Here is a 16,253-nt window from a genome sequence, read left to right as displayed (position 1 = left end):
TTAAACATTGCTTTGGAAAGAGCTGCTTTGAGTCCCATGGACCCAACCATGGGAATTCCTGGGGAATATGGAAAACTAAAGCTCAGGGTGTTTGGGAAGTGGCTTTGCAGACCCTTTGTACCAAAGCCCAGAGAATCAAGTAACCTCAGTTCTCAGCATATCTGTATTATCTCACTGAGGTTATTACCCAATTGTGCCCTTTGGCTTGAAGTAAAAGCTCAGACCTCAGGAAAGGGTTACAACTCAGTTATGTACAACAAGTCAAAAACTCTCTGCAGGTTGAAAGCTTCATGTTTTGCAAGCAGTAGTGGGAAGAGGGCTCTAATCTACATGAACTATTCACCTCTTGAGCAACTCTGGTTTACAAATAATGCAGAACAGCTATTTGCTGAGGCTTTTTCTATATTGATATTTCTCATTCCTGAAAGTATATCACAAGAAAACTCACTCAAACAAGAATGTGCATGTGCATATATACACACACACACGTACATACACGCATGTGGAGAAGGGAGTGGGTTTTTTGGTTTTGCTTTTGTTGGGGTTTTTCTTTAAAAAAAAAAAAAAGTATTGTATGTGCTACAGAGAAGGGCTTGACTTATAAAAAATTAATTAGAAAGAGTAGTTAAAAAAAGCCTGTGTAGTGTAAGAAGCAGTGTTTTCATGTGGGAACATGAAAAATTCTCTCCGAGGTCAGACTGCAGAGAAGCCTGCCTGGACACCGTTCCATGGATGTCTGATGGGCTTTCCAAGAAGCACAACCACCCAGGTAACTTTGTGCTGTGAAGGCAACACGGGTCATCCACTAACAAGAGGGAATGCTGCTGCATTAGTCACACACCAGCTCTTGATCACAGTGATCACAAATCACATCAAGATTACAGCTATATATGGCAACCTGGCTAGATAGTCAGGAGTGAGGCAGTAAGAGAAGACTGCACGAGCTGTACTCCATGGATATCCTCTTCTTTGCAACCTAATAAGGGCATTGCTCTAGCAATTCAGCCAAGCAGAGGCAAAGTCCAAGTACGTTTTGGGCCAAAGCTCTTTCCTGACTAAGTACTCATGTTCCAAGGTCAGTTTGGAAGAGAGAGCGCAGGACTCAGAGGCAACACCTGTATCATCCTGAGCACTCTCCAAAAATGCCAAGAGCATAAAAATGCCCTGACTCCAGACAGCCCTCCCTCCATTCACAGAACTGTCTTGCTGTTGAGGTGTGCCTGGAGTCCCTCCAAACTGCTGGGACTGGTCAGGCAGCTAAGAGTTTTTGATGAAAGCCATGTGTATGTGAAGACCCTCTAAGAGCTCACCATTCTGCTCAGTACAGAAGGAGTATCTCCTGTCCTGCTCGAAGTTGGAAGTGGTGCTGCACCAGAGGTGTCCATCCGTGCGGCCTTCAGTCGTACAGGAGTAGAAAGTCCTTCCATTGTAGGTGAAAGGCAGAACACAGGCTTCTCCATCAGAATTGCCACCATATGTTTGGGTCACGGCTTTAAAACAAGCAAAATCACAGCATTAGGCTCTGGCTTAAATCCTCAAATCTTACAGCTAACAGCAGTAGCCCCTCTGGGCCAAGACACTGGCTGCTGTGAACCCACGGTGACTGCCATGGACCCGAGCCAATACACACCAAGAAAAGACTTAGTCCCACAGCTGTGTCATTCTCTTACATTCTTTTCCAAACATATATTATTGCAGCTTGGTTTGAATAGAATTATTAATGCTGCTCCCAAGGGGCTCCATTTTCCCTCAGCAGTTATATATAACTCACAGGAAATATTTCTGCCCTACAGGACTGGGATTCAAATAACCAAAACAACTACTTTTTCACCCCTTGCACCTTTCTCCAGCATCTCTTCAGCAGATATCTGCTACACCTACAGAGGGACTCCAAAATGAAACTGCAGGGCAGTCCCAAAGATCTCACCGGACTGAACAGGCACTGAACAAAGAGTCATACCTATTTCCTGGCAGCTGACTCCGTTGCCCAGGCAGGTACAAAGCATTTGTTGGCTGCCCTGTGTCTTGAGCCACTGCATACCCACAGAGTACACCACTCCGTTATCAGTTATGCACTGGCCATATGGCTGAGGCTGGGGCTGTTGAGGCTGAGGCTGGTACAACGCAGTCTGTACGTTTGTGAAGCTAGGAGAGCCAGAACCTGCAGGAGAACATGGGAGAGGTGAGACATCACGTGCAAAGCTGAAGGACAGAACGCTTCAACTAAACGCTGAGACAAAATCTTAAGCACTCCATTAGATCAAAGGCACAATACCGAGCTTCCCTAGACACATTTTAATTATTCCACTTAGAGAACTTCAAAATTAAAAGAACAACTCCATATTCTGCTAGCGATAGCTTCTGTTTTCTAACAATGTAGAATGGCTTTAGAAAGGATTAAGACTGTCAACAGCTCTGCAAAGGAGTTGTTTAAAAACAAAAGCTTTTTTGAAAAGCATTTTTTAGTTGATAGAAATCTAGAATTGAGAAAAAAGGTTAGTGGCAAACTTATTCAGAACAGAAGTTTTACACTGCATACACCAGAAGGAAACCCAGATCCTTAAAATGGCAAGTAAAAGAATTTAGAAGCTGAAGACTGACGGACTTTGGACAGGAAATATGTTACCTATACACTAGGCAATATTTCATACAAAATTACAAACTAATGTATATGTACTAAACAGCATTGTATGCATACTTTGCCATTTCTGTTTTTTAAAGCCCAACCATTAGTAGGTGTATTTATCTTGTCAAAGAAACCAGATGGTCTCAGTGGAGTTTAAATTAAGGGCATTTCAAGACAGTTACCCTGAGGCAAATACATCAAGTTCAAATACTAATCAAAATGCCATGTTTCCAAGACAAAGCTAGTAGATATTTCCTGTAGAAGCACAGTCCTAGATGTGATTTACTGTACTGCAATTGCACAGGCTATCACATCTGTATGTGCAAGCCCCATTTGTGCAAGGCAACTAAGTATCATTAATCTTATTTATACACGCACAAACAAGGAGCATATCCTGAATTCTGACTTTTTTGCTGATCTTTCTCTGACAAGTCTTCTAAATGCCTAAATTAGGATGGTGCAATTCAGCACCTACTCCTAGCCACCCAAAATATGCCATTCCTTGCTTCTGCTTTATGCACTAAGATGCCCCACTTACCAGTGCTTGTCGTATGCAGGGATGTGTGTCTTTCGCACTTCCATTCACCTCTGCCATTACCAGTACAGATGCACTGAAGCAGGTTTCCACGGTTATCCTTCTTGCTCCAGGTGTCTCCAATTCTGTAGGAAGTCTTGGTGTCTTGGTCATTGCACCTGTCTGTACAAGGAGCACGACTATTAGCTATTTCTGGATCGGATGGCTTCACTGTCCAATTTACAGTACTGAACCATAAATCAAATGATTTTATTATTTATAATTAATATTAGCCCACTAATACAAGCTTGATCTACACTAAAATGTGCAAAGGCTGAGAGCACAAATCCTGATCCTAAAGTCTAATGGAAAATTCCCACTAGTTTCCAGAACTGGGATTTCACTTCATAGTGATTGTCAAAACTAGCACCATAATACTCCCAGCATGAACACTGTAAACTATGTTCAAAAAAGTTTAAAAGTTCAAATTTAAACTTGCTTTAATGCCTTTTTAAAAAAAAAATAAATCTTTTTTCTTAAAGTCTTTGCAGTGGAGTCATTTCATACTGTACATAGGACATAGTTTAAGTTTGGGGCTCTGCTTCAGTGGGAAGAAACTAATACCTACTTGAATGCAATATATAACTTTTTTCCAAAACAAGCATGCATGAAGCTGCCAGTAAAGTTAATATAAGCTGCTCATGTCATATGAGGAATATTAGACTTTCTAAATCTCCCTGTTGTCTTTAATAACCCACAGCCCCTGATGAATTGAGTAAATGGGTTCAAAGGACGGCATAACAAACTACTTTTGTCTGGATGCCAGATCCACATGGATTATCTAGTTCTTCTTCCATTACAACATTTTAACTTCTCATTCAAGGGCAACTTGATACACAGGCTCAAATATAATCACAGATCAATGAACATGGATTTATGAAGAACTGTGGAAGGACATATGCATCATGTCAGACTGCCACTGAAGGAGCACTCTGGACAGAATATATGAACATGGAAAACATGTTACTAATTCACATTGGTTAAAATGACCAAAAAAATGAGTAATTTGCCAGAAGAGGGGTAAACCGGTGAAGTGCTCATAATGTAATTTGGCAAATATTACATGGAGAAAGCAACCTGTCTTATGGAAATTCAAATTCTCAAGTTAGACACTGAAAAGCTGAAATGTCCCCCCAGAAGTCATCAGTGATTCTAGAAAACACCATAAAAGATACATAACAGCAGGGATACTGAAGCATAATGCCACTTTTTGGGCTACAGCTATCGTTTTACATCCAGAGATTCAAATTTATGTATTTGATTACCTTTGAGAAACAAAATGAAAAATGAACAGGTCATTATACTGCAATTTCCCCTATGATACAACAATTCAATCCTGAGTTATAGGGGGAATGATACTGCCAAATCATTTTTATTAGTAATATCATCTCCTCCAAAGTTCACAAACAACACATTCTGTTTTATTCATTCCTATTTGACAGTTAATGATTTTTCCCTATGTGTTCTAACAGACTTGAGATTGTGAAAACCGGTTTCATTTTTATAGCTTATTTCTTGACCAAGTGTCTCCAGATCTTCAGTTTTAATCCCAACCTCCTTACTGTTTTAGTTCTTTACAGGTCTGTTGTTTCTATCAGCAGATAGCTATTATCTGTGTGCCCCAAGGCAACTGAATATGAGGCAATTTAAAGGCTACAGAAGAGTTCCACAAAACTTGCGTAATAAAGGTGTAAGGTTCAAAGTTAAATTTTCTTAAGGCAACTGGTATAAACCAAGAGCTCCACAACGGAGCCTGTTCCTAGCAAAATTAAAAGAGAAGGTAAATAAACAAGCAAAAGTTTGGATTTTAAAAGCCCTGTTTGCTTTGTGAGTACTAATGCAACAGAGTATTTGCAGTAATGTGCTTCAGCTATACAAAAAAAAAGAGATGTCACTTGCCCTGGTGAAGCACTGAAGACAAAATGGTAGAGAAAAAAGCTAACAAGTGAGATGGGACAGCAGACAACAAACTCTCTTCAAGCACATTGTGTATACACACACAAAACAACTTTAAAGGCAAAAGCATTTACATTTTCAACTGGTAAATTCTGCTGTTGGATTGGGTAACTGTTTCTCTTCAAAAGTCACTTTTTTTTCCCTCAAAAGCCTACTTAAACCTCAAAAATGGAGTTATTAGACCAAACTCCGCCATTTTGCTGAGCAAGCAATTCCCCTGACTTCCTTGGGGAAAACATGCCTGTGACTCAACAGGTCTGCATATTTCCTGAAGCTTTTCTCTAAAGCAGATTAAAAACCAAAATAATCCAGCAGCTTTGTCATTAGCGCAGACCACCAACTCTCTGACCCGCCCTCAGGCTCAAAATGGCGGATGTCACCTCAGAGGGCTTTGTTTTCCACACCTCCTCAGGAGATAACTGTTGCCATCCTTCTAAAACTACTTCTGACAGCAAGAAAAGACTGACCTTTTCTTTTTGAGGCAGGAATTTGAAAGATATATTAAAATAAGGAAAGTGGATAAGGCAGCGGGTGCCTGCCAGCACTTACTTCTGGAGGTGCAGGTGATGCGGCCGCTGCCCTCCCCAAGGCAGGTGCAGTCCACCATCATCCACCCTTGGTAGGGCTTCTCCCAGGTCTCGCCCACCACGTAGGATGTCCCGGCCGTGTTGTCGTAGCATCGCTCAGCTGAGGGAGGGAAAAAGGTGAGTGTTTGCTTTGCCCTAGGGCATCCCATATGGGGATGGGGACACCCCAGGCCAGGAAGACGAGGAGAAAGGAGGCTGAAACCCCAGCCGAGCTGAGGGAAGATGGAGCCACCACCTACCCACAGGCTTGCAGGTCCACTCGCCCTTGCCATTGCCCAGGCACACGCACTCCAGCATGTAGCCGCCCGTCTCATGGGGGCGACGCCAGGTATCGCCGATCTTGTAGGACTGGCCACCCTCATGGCAGCGATCTGCAGGCAGGAGAGAGGCAGAGCTGAGGGGCCCTGCAGCAACCAGTACCGACACAGGACAGCGTTGTGGGGACACAGTAAGGGCCACCCGGGTGGGAGAGAGGGGTAAAAATGGTCAGTCATGGTGGATTTGAGGGGAAGTGAGGAAAAGCAGGGCAGACCATGGCCACTTCCTTCAGGTTGCAAAATGGCGCCCATTTTCCTTTGAGGCCCGCCATCTTCCCTTGGTGCTTGACAGGTATTTTCTTTATCAGGCCCTGTCCTCAGCCACACCCTGAGAGGTTTCAAACCACAGCTGAGACCTGCTGCTGAAAGGGGAACATTGTGGTGTGAGGAGATGTTGTTCTGCCCTCAGACTGGGGCCTGGTGAGGCAGGAGGGGGCTGCCGCCATCTTGTGCTGAAGGGGCACCACACAGGTCTTTGGGCAGCTGTCCCTACACAGCATGAGGGATGTGGCAGTGAGGCCAATATATGGGGAGAAAAAAAAAAGTAAGTGATACCCTGGGGACATCTGTATCAGGTTTAGAAATCCTGTCCAGAAAGGCTGATTCCCAGCCCAACAGAGCCCCACAGGCCTGAGGTGCTCTGGGCCCACTGCTCAGCCCAGGCTCATGGAGGGAAATGTGGTGAACAGCACTTTGCTGACAAGATCTTCTTCCAAGGAAAGGAGGAGAAACATGTCTGGTCATTTATTAGGAGCTGCTGAAACATTTCATTGGCTCATTTATGAAAGCTGGGAATCTAAGAGTTATAAAGATTGATTCAAAGCCAGTTGCAGTCAATGAGACTCTCCAGTGAGCTCTAAACCAGGCTGATGATGAGGAAATGAGACTGCTCTTATGTTTGCAATTTCCTTACTGACTCTTTCTTTTCTTACAAGACTCATCATCCCTGCCCAATAAAATGCCTTTAAATTCAGAAGGGCTTCAGCTCTACTTGTTATATCCGATGCATTTCTTTCCATGCTATAACGATGGCTGGCTTCTGAGCCCTCTGTGGCAATGCTATTGGGCTCAGCACTGTTTGTCTTAAACAAGAAACTGCATACTTATAAGAACAAGACTTTTTTCCAAAGGTGCCTAAGGGACTTGGAAATCTCAGTCTAGAAGTCCCGAGACACAGCAATCTTCATCTGCACTCAAAGAAAGTCTAATTATGAACTGAAGGGAAATTGTGAACAATTCAGTGACTCAGTAGTGAAAGGGTTTCCAGACAGAGAGACAGATGTTAAAAGGGAAAGCTGGGCAGAAAGGATTAAGAAGTATGGGACGGATTGGTAAGAAATTGCAGAAACATATAGAGCTGGCCCAATGGATATCAAATTCTTGTTCCCTTGGGTACTAGTGTTGGCATAACATTTTTAGAGGCCAGAGGCACTGGCTCTTAGGCGGTAAATATTCAGAATAGTCCTGTTAATGCTGACAATGTAATTTTGACCAACTAGCTGCAGATTAGACACTAACTCTTTTTCCAGTCAAAAAACTTTCATAAATGTGTCTGTGAACATGTAACGCATTCCTGTGTATATTGAATGTACTGACCTCGATGGTTGTACATTAACAGTCATTCTGGCCTATGTTTTTATACATAAGACTTTACCTCTTAAAATAAGAGTAATTTGGTTGTGCAAGTGTGTGTACATGGGGTAAGGACTTTCAATTACAATATTTTAATGGGCTTTGGATGAAAGCCCCCTAAATCTAGCTAATGGGCACTGGAAGAATTGTGCAAGTTGCTCTGGAAAATCTGACACCACGGAACAATAGCTCTAGTAACACACTCTCAGTTACGTACTGGCAATGGTGCAGCTGATTCTCCCGCGGCCAGCTCCAATGCAAGTACAGTCCCAGATCATGGAGTCCTTGGGGCGCTCATATGTCTCCCCTACTCGGTAAGTGGATCCAGTGTATTTGTCAAAGCAAGTCTCTTCAGCTACAAAGGGAGAAAAATGAACTTCATGAAACCACACCAGTAACAGATACAGACAACAAGAACATGTTCCTCATCTCCTCCCACAGATGCTCTTTTTTTTTTCCTGGGGGAAACATGGATTGATCTCTTCCTTCTAAGGGTGGAAGAGTAGAGATGAAGTCAGGTGAAATTCACCCCCTCAGGGTCCCCATACAGCTAAACAACTACAGCTTCCCTCCCACAGTGAGCCAGGAGCTGAGCATGGCCTGTGGACAGGAATGCCCTGAAAGGATCAATCCCAGCTGTTTGAAGTGCAACACTACAGAAGATGGGGGGAACAAACATCCCCCAGAAGCTGTGGGTTTTGTCATGCTAATCCTCCTTGTTCTACCCTGGCAAGTGCTTAAGTATATTAATCCTAATTTCTGCATCAATCCTACTGCAGTCAACAGGGTCGCTTGTGAGTTGTTCACACTTGCATGTGCGTAAGTGATTCCAGAATGGTTGTGTCAGTGCTGCCATCAGGCTTGAGATCTGCAACAGAACAACTTTCCTGACCTCACCACTGGGTAGATGAAGTTAACTGTGCCATACAGGAAACCTGCAATTGGACTTTGAAAGTGTAAAAACTTGGGAATCCCTGGAGGGGAAAGAAATGTAGATTAAACCCCCCTCTTTATGGAGGAGCAAGGGAACTGTGTACTCCTTCAAATACTTGAGCAGTATTTTACTCAAGCCTTGCCAAACAGATCCCTGGGATGCTCCTATCTGTCTTACATTAATGTTATCAGCCAGGAACCAGTTTTTCCTCTTGTATCTCTAGAGCAACATAAAGGAATTATAGCAAACCAGTGGCTTCAGACCAATAAAGATAAAAGTGTGCATCTGATTATCTGAGCTACACTGCAACTCAGAGACACACATCTTCCTGCAGACGTTGCATTTAAAGCTTTTTTTCCTGTTACCTAAACTTTTCCTGCAGGAGACTAAACAATCTCATTTTACACTCAATTACAGCAAGCTCGCAGCACGGCTGGGGAGCTGTGGAAAGTTGTAAGTTGAAATATTTTTAAACAAGCTGACGACACTGCAGAGCTATGAAAAGTTGGGGTGAAGCAATCAAACTGTACAGAGCCAGAGCTGCAAAGTGACTCCAGATTTGAACTTCCCTGTGCGAGCCGAGGAGTCAGCTCAGTTCGTTATAAAGAGGCTGGCTCCAAAGTTAAGGTTTAAATCCAGTCCTCCCGAGAGAGGAGTGATGTTTGGCTCAGGGTTCTGGTGGCAGGCCCATCTCTAATGAAAAGCATTGCTGAAAAGCCCAAGCCAGATCTTCAGTGTAAGCGAGCGTAGATCCGTTACTGACCCTAAGTACCAAACTTCAGCTGAAACCCCGCTCTGCCAGCTGTAACCCCGTGCAGCACCCAGTTTACTCAGCTTTGAGAGCCCTTTGGGGGTCTTGGTGCCAAAAAAAAACCACCAACTTACGTTCGGGCTTGCTTTCGCAGTTAAACCCTCTGCTCCCACCGTAGCAGGTACAGACCAGCGTGTTCCCCAGGTAGATGCGCTCCCACTGCTGGTTTATCTGATAGTACCTCCCATTGTCAAAGCAGGTCTCTGGGGAGAGAAGAAAGAAGTTTCCCATCAGCGAGACCCCAAAACACGGCTCCGGGCAGGCGAGAGGAGAGAAGAAAGAAGTCTCCCATCGCCGAGACCTCCACCCCGGAGACCCCCAGCCGCGGAGGGAAGGCGACCACCGGTGAGAAACCCCCCGGGGACCACCCCCCGAGGCCGAAACCTGCTGCTAGCCACCCAGCCCTGCCCGCTAGCCCTTTGGTACTCACGCTTGCCCTGCGCTGGATTGGCTTGGGCTTGGGGCACGGCGGGGGTCTGCGCCTGCCTCCGGTTCTTCCCTCCCCGCCGCTGCCCTGCGCCCCCTCCCGCTGCCACCCCCAGGCAGAGGGCGAGCAGCGCCAGCCGCCACCCGTTTCGGCACAGCATCCTCCGGGCACGGCTCGGCACGGCTCGGCAACGGGGGCTGCTCGCAGGCAGCCCGGCGGATGGGGCAGCGGCACCGCCCGGGCGTTATATAGTGCTGAAGGCACGCCGCGCCCGGAGCCCATTGGACTCGGAGCAGCCGGGGGCCGGCCGGGGGTTGCTGCCACCGCCCTACACAGCAGAGCTCAGCCCACCCGGCAGCCCTAAAGCAGCACCAAAAGGACTGGGGTTCGGCCGGCTGGGGGCTGCCTGCCCCGAGGAGGGTGTGGGGACGAGAGGATAAAGGGTTGGGAGGCGGTCGTGGCGCTTTGTGGGGCTTTCGGTGGGGTTTTGCGAAACGGCTTAGCAAAATGGCTCTTTTTCTTCTTTTCTTTTCAGAGGGGAAAACTTTTCTTTCTTTAGAGCGACGCTGTAAGCTGATACGCCTCGGTTCAGGAGGAATAATGTTCTGCACGGGGGGAGAAGGTGAGGCGGGACGCGTGCGTGCAGGTTGGAAACAGGAAACCCCGAGTGGAGTTTTGTCTGCTGCTAGTGGCTCGAGGTTAAAAGTTTTAACACCCCCCTTTGGAAAAAAAAATGGTGCCACTACTTTCCAGTCAAAATAAGTTTAAGAGCCACTTTCTCTGACGTTTTTTCTTGCTCTCCAAAATCAATTCTGAGAACAAAAGAAAAGTGAAAAACCGCTAGGCTTTGTACCCCCTTTACATATATGGGATCTTCAGTGTGATGTTCTAACTGAACCAGGCTGTGTACAAATGTTACCGTTCACTTTTGCCATTTCTGCTGCTTGGGGGGTTCTCTTTTCCCCACTTTGAAGGAAACCTGCAAGGCAGAGGATGCACTGTAATGGTGGCCCAAAGCACGACACTGCCCGTGAGGAAAGCATCGCGCGCTCCCTGCTCTGGTACAGCGGCTGGACCAGCCCTCGAGCTCAGATGGTATAGGAGGGTTGCACTGCTAACCATTTTCGTGATGACTTCGCATGCATACTCCATCTTTGCAAAGGGATTGTTGATCTAATAGTCTGCTCTGGCTCCTAATTTATTAAAAGAACTCTTCTGACAAATGTGGGCACGAAGTAGCCTATGGTGTTTCCAGGAATCTTAAGCTGAACACCTACAGGTCTCTTTGAGGGTTCTTCAGTGAGTTGGGTGCCAAGCTCTAGTTGCACTTAGGGCAAACTGGTTGTATTACCTCACCGAAATGCAGGCAGTAACATCCAGCTTGGGATGGGGACTGTTTCTCTAGGCAATGCACAGGTCTAGCATGTGCATTGTTCCAGGAAAGCAAACAGTTGTGCTGTCAGGTGTGTGTTTTCAAAGAAATTTCTGTTCTGTCCTATGAGGAACTTCCACAGACCCATTAGCACGAGCTTCCCTGCTGAAAGCTTACTGGAAATTGAAACCTGACCTGGCAATTGAGGTGAGCTGCGGTGAGCTAATTCCCATCTTTCCAAATTCTTATTTTTAGATACACTGCACTGCATTCTTATTGAGTTACCAGAGACACATTATCCCTCAAAATAATCACACGACTAAAGTCGCTGTAGAGCTTTTGAAGCGGGGCACATCATCATGATGAGAACCTGCTTTCAAACAGCTTTCCTGCTTTTTTGAGACCTCAGTTATGAAGTGTCGGCCTGAAATGCCAGCTTAAAACAGCTCTGGAGTTCTCTGATAAAACCAAGCTGAAAAGAGCATTGTGAGAAGGTGATGCTCTAAGGTTGTTTATAATTGGGTTGTACTTTACCTAATCTACTCCAAAGGAAGTATTACTAAGTGGAAATCAGTGGAAAAGAAGAGGTTTCATTCCAGGAAACACGTATGTGCAACGGGAAGGTAATTTTAGGTCCTTTTTCCAAGTACTGTACATAGGTCTTGGTCAATTTTTCAGCTTCTGTTGTGCAGTATGAAGCATAGAGCTTCTTCTGGGTGGTGCTTGCTTCTCCACGTGCTTCCAATGAGCATGTGAACACATCCCACTGCTGTGAGCTGCTAATTAAGCACAATTGACATGGAAAAGGAAAGGGTAATGAGGAATCTTCAAGTACAAGAGGATTATGGCAAATAAAAATCACTAGGGGAAAATTTAGAACGTAGTAGCTAAGTACAGGTAATCCGTAATGAGCTGGCTAGGGTGGAACAAACACGTAGAAGCAACAGCCTTCACTGTGGAGCAAGACCCCATTGATCCTGAGTGCTTCAGGGGTTTTACAACCTCTGTAGGTCTGGGTGCATCGAACCTACCAGCTCTCTGCAAGAGTAAGAGAAGGGTTGCTGCTCCCAACACTAAGGCTTCTAGATCCCTTTCCAGTGTGCTGCTTTTAGTGACCCAATTTCCAGCCTGCTGCTTTTAGCAACTGTTTTAAAATGGCATTTAAAAGCTGCACATCCTGGACATACTCCACATGAAGGCTAAATGATCGATGGTTGACCTCCTTTATGTCTTTTGTCATTCTGCATTGCACCTGAGTCTTCAAGGACAACGTGAGTATTTACACAGAAATGAAAATGGCATTCAGTCTGAAGCCTGAATGAGAAATACAGTGTTAACAAGCGTGTGACTGTGTCTAATGCTTACCACAGCACTAGTTACACAAAGAGAGAGACAAATGTAAGAATCTTGTTTAAGAAAACATTACTGGAAGCATATAAAACAAAATTATAATTTTCAGTGATTCTCAAATTAGTTTCTTGCATAGCCATCATTTATTAGCAGGCAGAAATAATCTAAGGAGTCGTATTTCAACAGAATTTGAAACAGGCTGGTTTCACTTCTAAAGGAATCTATGACATTAATTATGACACAAGCATGCAGTAATTATTATATTGCATGCTGCTAGACTTTCTGAGATGTCTGTAAGCTATTTCGGGAAATGGATGTGACTCGTTTGTCTGTCCTTCTCTTAGTTCATCCCTTGAGCTAACAGGAATGAAAGAAAGATTCACCTGAAGTCTTTCTTAGGATGAGATCACTTTGAATTTATAGCACCTTTCCATGCTTCTGCATCCCAATAAGGATTAAGGACATCCTAAACCTCAGCTTTAGCCATGGGGATTCTGATTCATGTTCTTGCTCTTTTTTTTTTTTTTTTTTTTTTTTTACTGAAATCCTAACTTTTTCACTCTTGGTAGGATAGGCGCATGCCCTTATAAGGTTCTCCTGACTTCTCTTGCTCCATCACACGGCTCTGCAGATAAGCCTCTCCACTGGGCTGATTTGATTTCCTCTGCTGCACACACTGGTTGGGGACTGCAGATATGACTGGGAGCACGGTCGGGCCCTGTAGCTATTCTCCTGTGAGTTCTGACAGCACAGAGGGAATGTGAATCAGTATGGAAAGCACCAAGCCAGGTCACTTGTTATTTTTTTAGCAACCTTAGAAGGATGGCCACATGGGCTTAATTATCTCCTTCTAAAATTATCACTCATAAGAACAAGAATCGTAAAGACAATAGGTCAGGATTCCTTTCCTTCACATGGAGAGACCATTAAACGCTTCCTGCAGTTCCCAAATATTTTGCAAGAACTCCTGTTGCGAGCTGAAAATTTCTGAATCATCAGAATTTCGAGTCTGTGGTTTTCGTTAGGTCAGAGCAAAATTCATTTCAAGGCTTGCTGAGGCTCTGCCGCACAGTGCTTCATTCACTCCTGAGCGCAGCAGTCCGGAGTGTCTCATCCAGGAATCTGGAACATCACTCCTTAAATGAAATCCATTCCTTCTGCCGCTTAACTGCAGCTTCGGTGGAATGTAACTTTATGCCGGCTCTTGGTGCAGGAATGAATCGCATCGTGCATAAATGGTCCCTAACAGGGCATTAATTACAACTTGGCACTCTTGATGGAAATTCCCTGCTCCTCTCCCTCCTCCCCAGTCTTTCATAACTAAATGTTCGGTGTCATCAAACCCAGAAAACACATTTCCTTTCTGTAGCTGTCTGTGGATTATGTTACTTCATTTGGTCGACCCGAACTGTTGCAGTTTGCCAGTGGTGAGAAGTTCATAGCCGTGGCTCTTGTTTTGCAGTCGGTTCTGCAGTACTGTCAGCCACAGGTGTTTAACACCCATGAATCTGTCCCTGGCACGAATCCGTCCCGTCTCAGGCAAATGGTTTAGTGTCAGGGTTAGAGATTTTCATTCTTTTTCATTTTTTGGGGAGGAGGTTTCAGTTTGTTTGTTTTTCTGATTCTGCAAGGAGGATTTGCGTCACATACGAAGCAATTCAAGAATGGTAACTGAGACTCTGACGTGCTTACGAATGCCAGAACTTCAACCAAAATGAGCCCTGTGAACTGGCAGGCAAGGAGCAAGTGACAGACCCTCATCCACAGGACCAGCTTTTGGAAGAGCAATACTAGCTTAAAAGACCTGACAGCCTGTTTGTTGCATTTTGAGATGTTAGGTAGAGATTTTCACAGGTACCCAAATCTTGCTGAGCCCGGGGGTGACAGGTCACCCATCGAGAGCCCGAAACACCCTTCGCAGTTACCTGGGGAGAATTTCAACGCCTTGTGTTGTGTGCAAACCTGTACAAGTTAGGCATGGATGAAGGAAGGAAAAAAGTTAAGCCAGCTGGAAAAGCACAGTTTCTTATGGCTGTTATTTTCTTTCTAATTTCTGTATTTTGGCCCAAATCCCACTTGGTGCTGGTGATGAGGGAAGGCTCCAAATTCCAGTGACTGCTTTTATTTCATCGTTACAGAATTCTAACGACAATTTGACTTTGGAATAACAGAGGGGTTTTGTTCTTTTAATGGAAGGACAATGTTGTTAGAATAACTTGTCTCCCTCAAAGCCCAGCAACTGAACTGAAGCCCTTCCTTTTTCTGCAGCAGCCTTAAAATATTAAAGCGAAATTAATAACGCTGATATCACCACCAGCAGCATGAGGTGAACTTGGCCGCAACCCCTGGTGTTTGAGTGCAACTGCTTTTATTCTCTCTCAGCAAATATGGCAAATCACACCAACGCTTGTTTGGTTTTAGGCAGGCCTGGTCAAAATCCAGAAATAAATGCTAGCACTGGGTTGAGCTTGGCTTGCTGCGAGGAAGTTGAATACACTGAGCAAGCAAACAGCTATTTATTATGATGATTATGGGGGAGTGCGTAACGGGTTGAAATTGAGAGTCACAAAGGGCTGAACTGAGCCAGGAGCATCCAGAAAGAAACTATTTTGGCTCCGAGCTGCAGTATGTCCCCTGTTTCCTTCTTACCCCTTCCACCCAGCCTTACATGGAGCCAAGGAGTGTGGATAGTTCTTTGCTGCCAATTTTGAAAGTTTTTTTTTTATTTCTTCTTTTACTGTTGGTAACCTGATTTCTTGGCTGCAGTCTCAGAGATGAGAGAAGCTCTCACTTTCACTTGTTTTTCAGCCCTGCCCAGAAGTTCTCGTTGGCTGCCTTTTATACTTTCCAGCTTCTGAGGAGGAACTTGGGTCTTCTGCCTGCCTCTGTTACCGTTTTCTTTTCCCTATTCTTCCACCCTCTTCCATCTGCTAGCCCAGGTCTCCCGGCCAGCCAGATGCTCCTTGGTTCTGATGTATTTGTTTGAATTTGGTTGTTTCTGTGGCCTAGCAATAGTGGCACTTCTCCTGTGGGCCTTCCCAGCTATTTCTCTTTTGTGGGTGGGAATCCAGCCCAGAGAGGCCCAGAATAAGGCATAAAGGCTGCTCCTGACTTATTCAAACCCTTCTTGGAAGACGAAGCTGCATGTGTTTTGCTTCTAGCATGAAATGTTAGTGAAGCAGGGCTGGAGTTTCATTCAGCGTCTATCACTTACATTCGCTTGCTGTGGATGGGTGTCTGGCTGCCTTCAGGTCAGTGCAAGGAATTCAGAAATCACTCAGAGCCAAGGAGTTTGCAACACGTGTGTCATTCAGTAAAAACTGCATCATTCAGTATCCTACCTATGGCCTTACACAGCATATAACCAGTCTGAAGTTGAGACCTGGTCTGGTTCCTGTATGGAAACCTGTATGGTTCTTGTCTAGGGAGCTTTGTGAGTGAAGAATTTTGGTCCTACTGTAGAAAGGTATTGAGAAGGGATTTCTCCTGACAAGTCACTTCCATGGGAAGTCTCTAGCTGTGGAGTCAGGCTGAGAAATGCAGCTCTGTCAGTCCTACAGCTCACTGCCTGGCTGATCCTGGTGCAGCTCCAGGTTAAAATTTAGGTGCTCTTTGGTAGTTGCTTTTTCAACTATTGATTTGCTTGCATACAGAGTTAAGTGAGCAT

At 44.9% G+C, this 16,253-nt stretch overlaps 1 protein-coding gene and 1 long non-coding RNA gene across 7 annotated transcripts in view; one reads left to right on the top strand and one right to left on the bottom strand.

The window, feature by feature from the left end:
- Positions 1 to 10,099, bottom strand: part of FN1 (fibronectin 1) — a 52,443-nt gene extending 42,344 nt beyond the window's left edge. For 4 of the 6 annotated variants that reach the window (XM_068686318.1, XM_068686317.1, XM_068686319.1 and 1 more), the window contains exons 1-8: positions 9,868 to 10,099; positions 9,512 to 9,640; positions 7,910 to 8,047; positions 5,983 to 6,114; positions 5,706 to 5,843; positions 3,165 to 3,323; positions 1,961 to 2,161; positions 1,311 to 1,490 (exon numbers count right to left, since the gene is read on the bottom strand). In XM_068686318.1, coding sequence (XP_068542419.1) covers positions 1,311 to 1,490; positions 1,961 to 2,161; positions 3,165 to 3,323; positions 5,706 to 5,843; positions 5,983 to 6,114; positions 7,910 to 8,047; positions 9,512 to 9,640; positions 9,868 to 10,024 — 1,234 coding nt within the window. In that variant the 5' untranslated portion in view covers positions 10,025 to 10,099. The remainder of the gene's footprint in view (positions 1 to 1,310; positions 1,491 to 1,960; positions 2,162 to 3,164; positions 3,324 to 5,705; positions 5,844 to 5,982; positions 6,115 to 7,909; positions 8,048 to 9,511; positions 9,641 to 9,867) is intronic. The other 2 variants (XM_068686321.1, XM_068686322.1) reach the window with 1 other exon arrangement.
- LOC137858491 (uncharacterized) lies at positions 9,643 to 15,964 on the top strand. Its single transcript, XR_011097781.1, has 3 exons — positions 9,643 to 9,782; positions 10,400 to 10,486; positions 14,218 to 15,964. It is a non-coding gene; the product is annotated as an uncharacterized lncRNA (long non-coding RNA).
- Positions 15,965 to 16,253: the final 289 nt, after the last annotated feature.

Source organism: Anas acuta, chromosome 6, assembly GCF_963932015.1.
Source record: "Anas acuta chromosome 6, bAnaAcu1.1, whole genome shotgun sequence".
NCBI lineage: Eukaryota > Metazoa > Chordata > Aves > Anseriformes > Anatidae > Anas > Anas acuta.
This window is presented reverse-complemented; position numbering and strand designations above follow the sequence as displayed.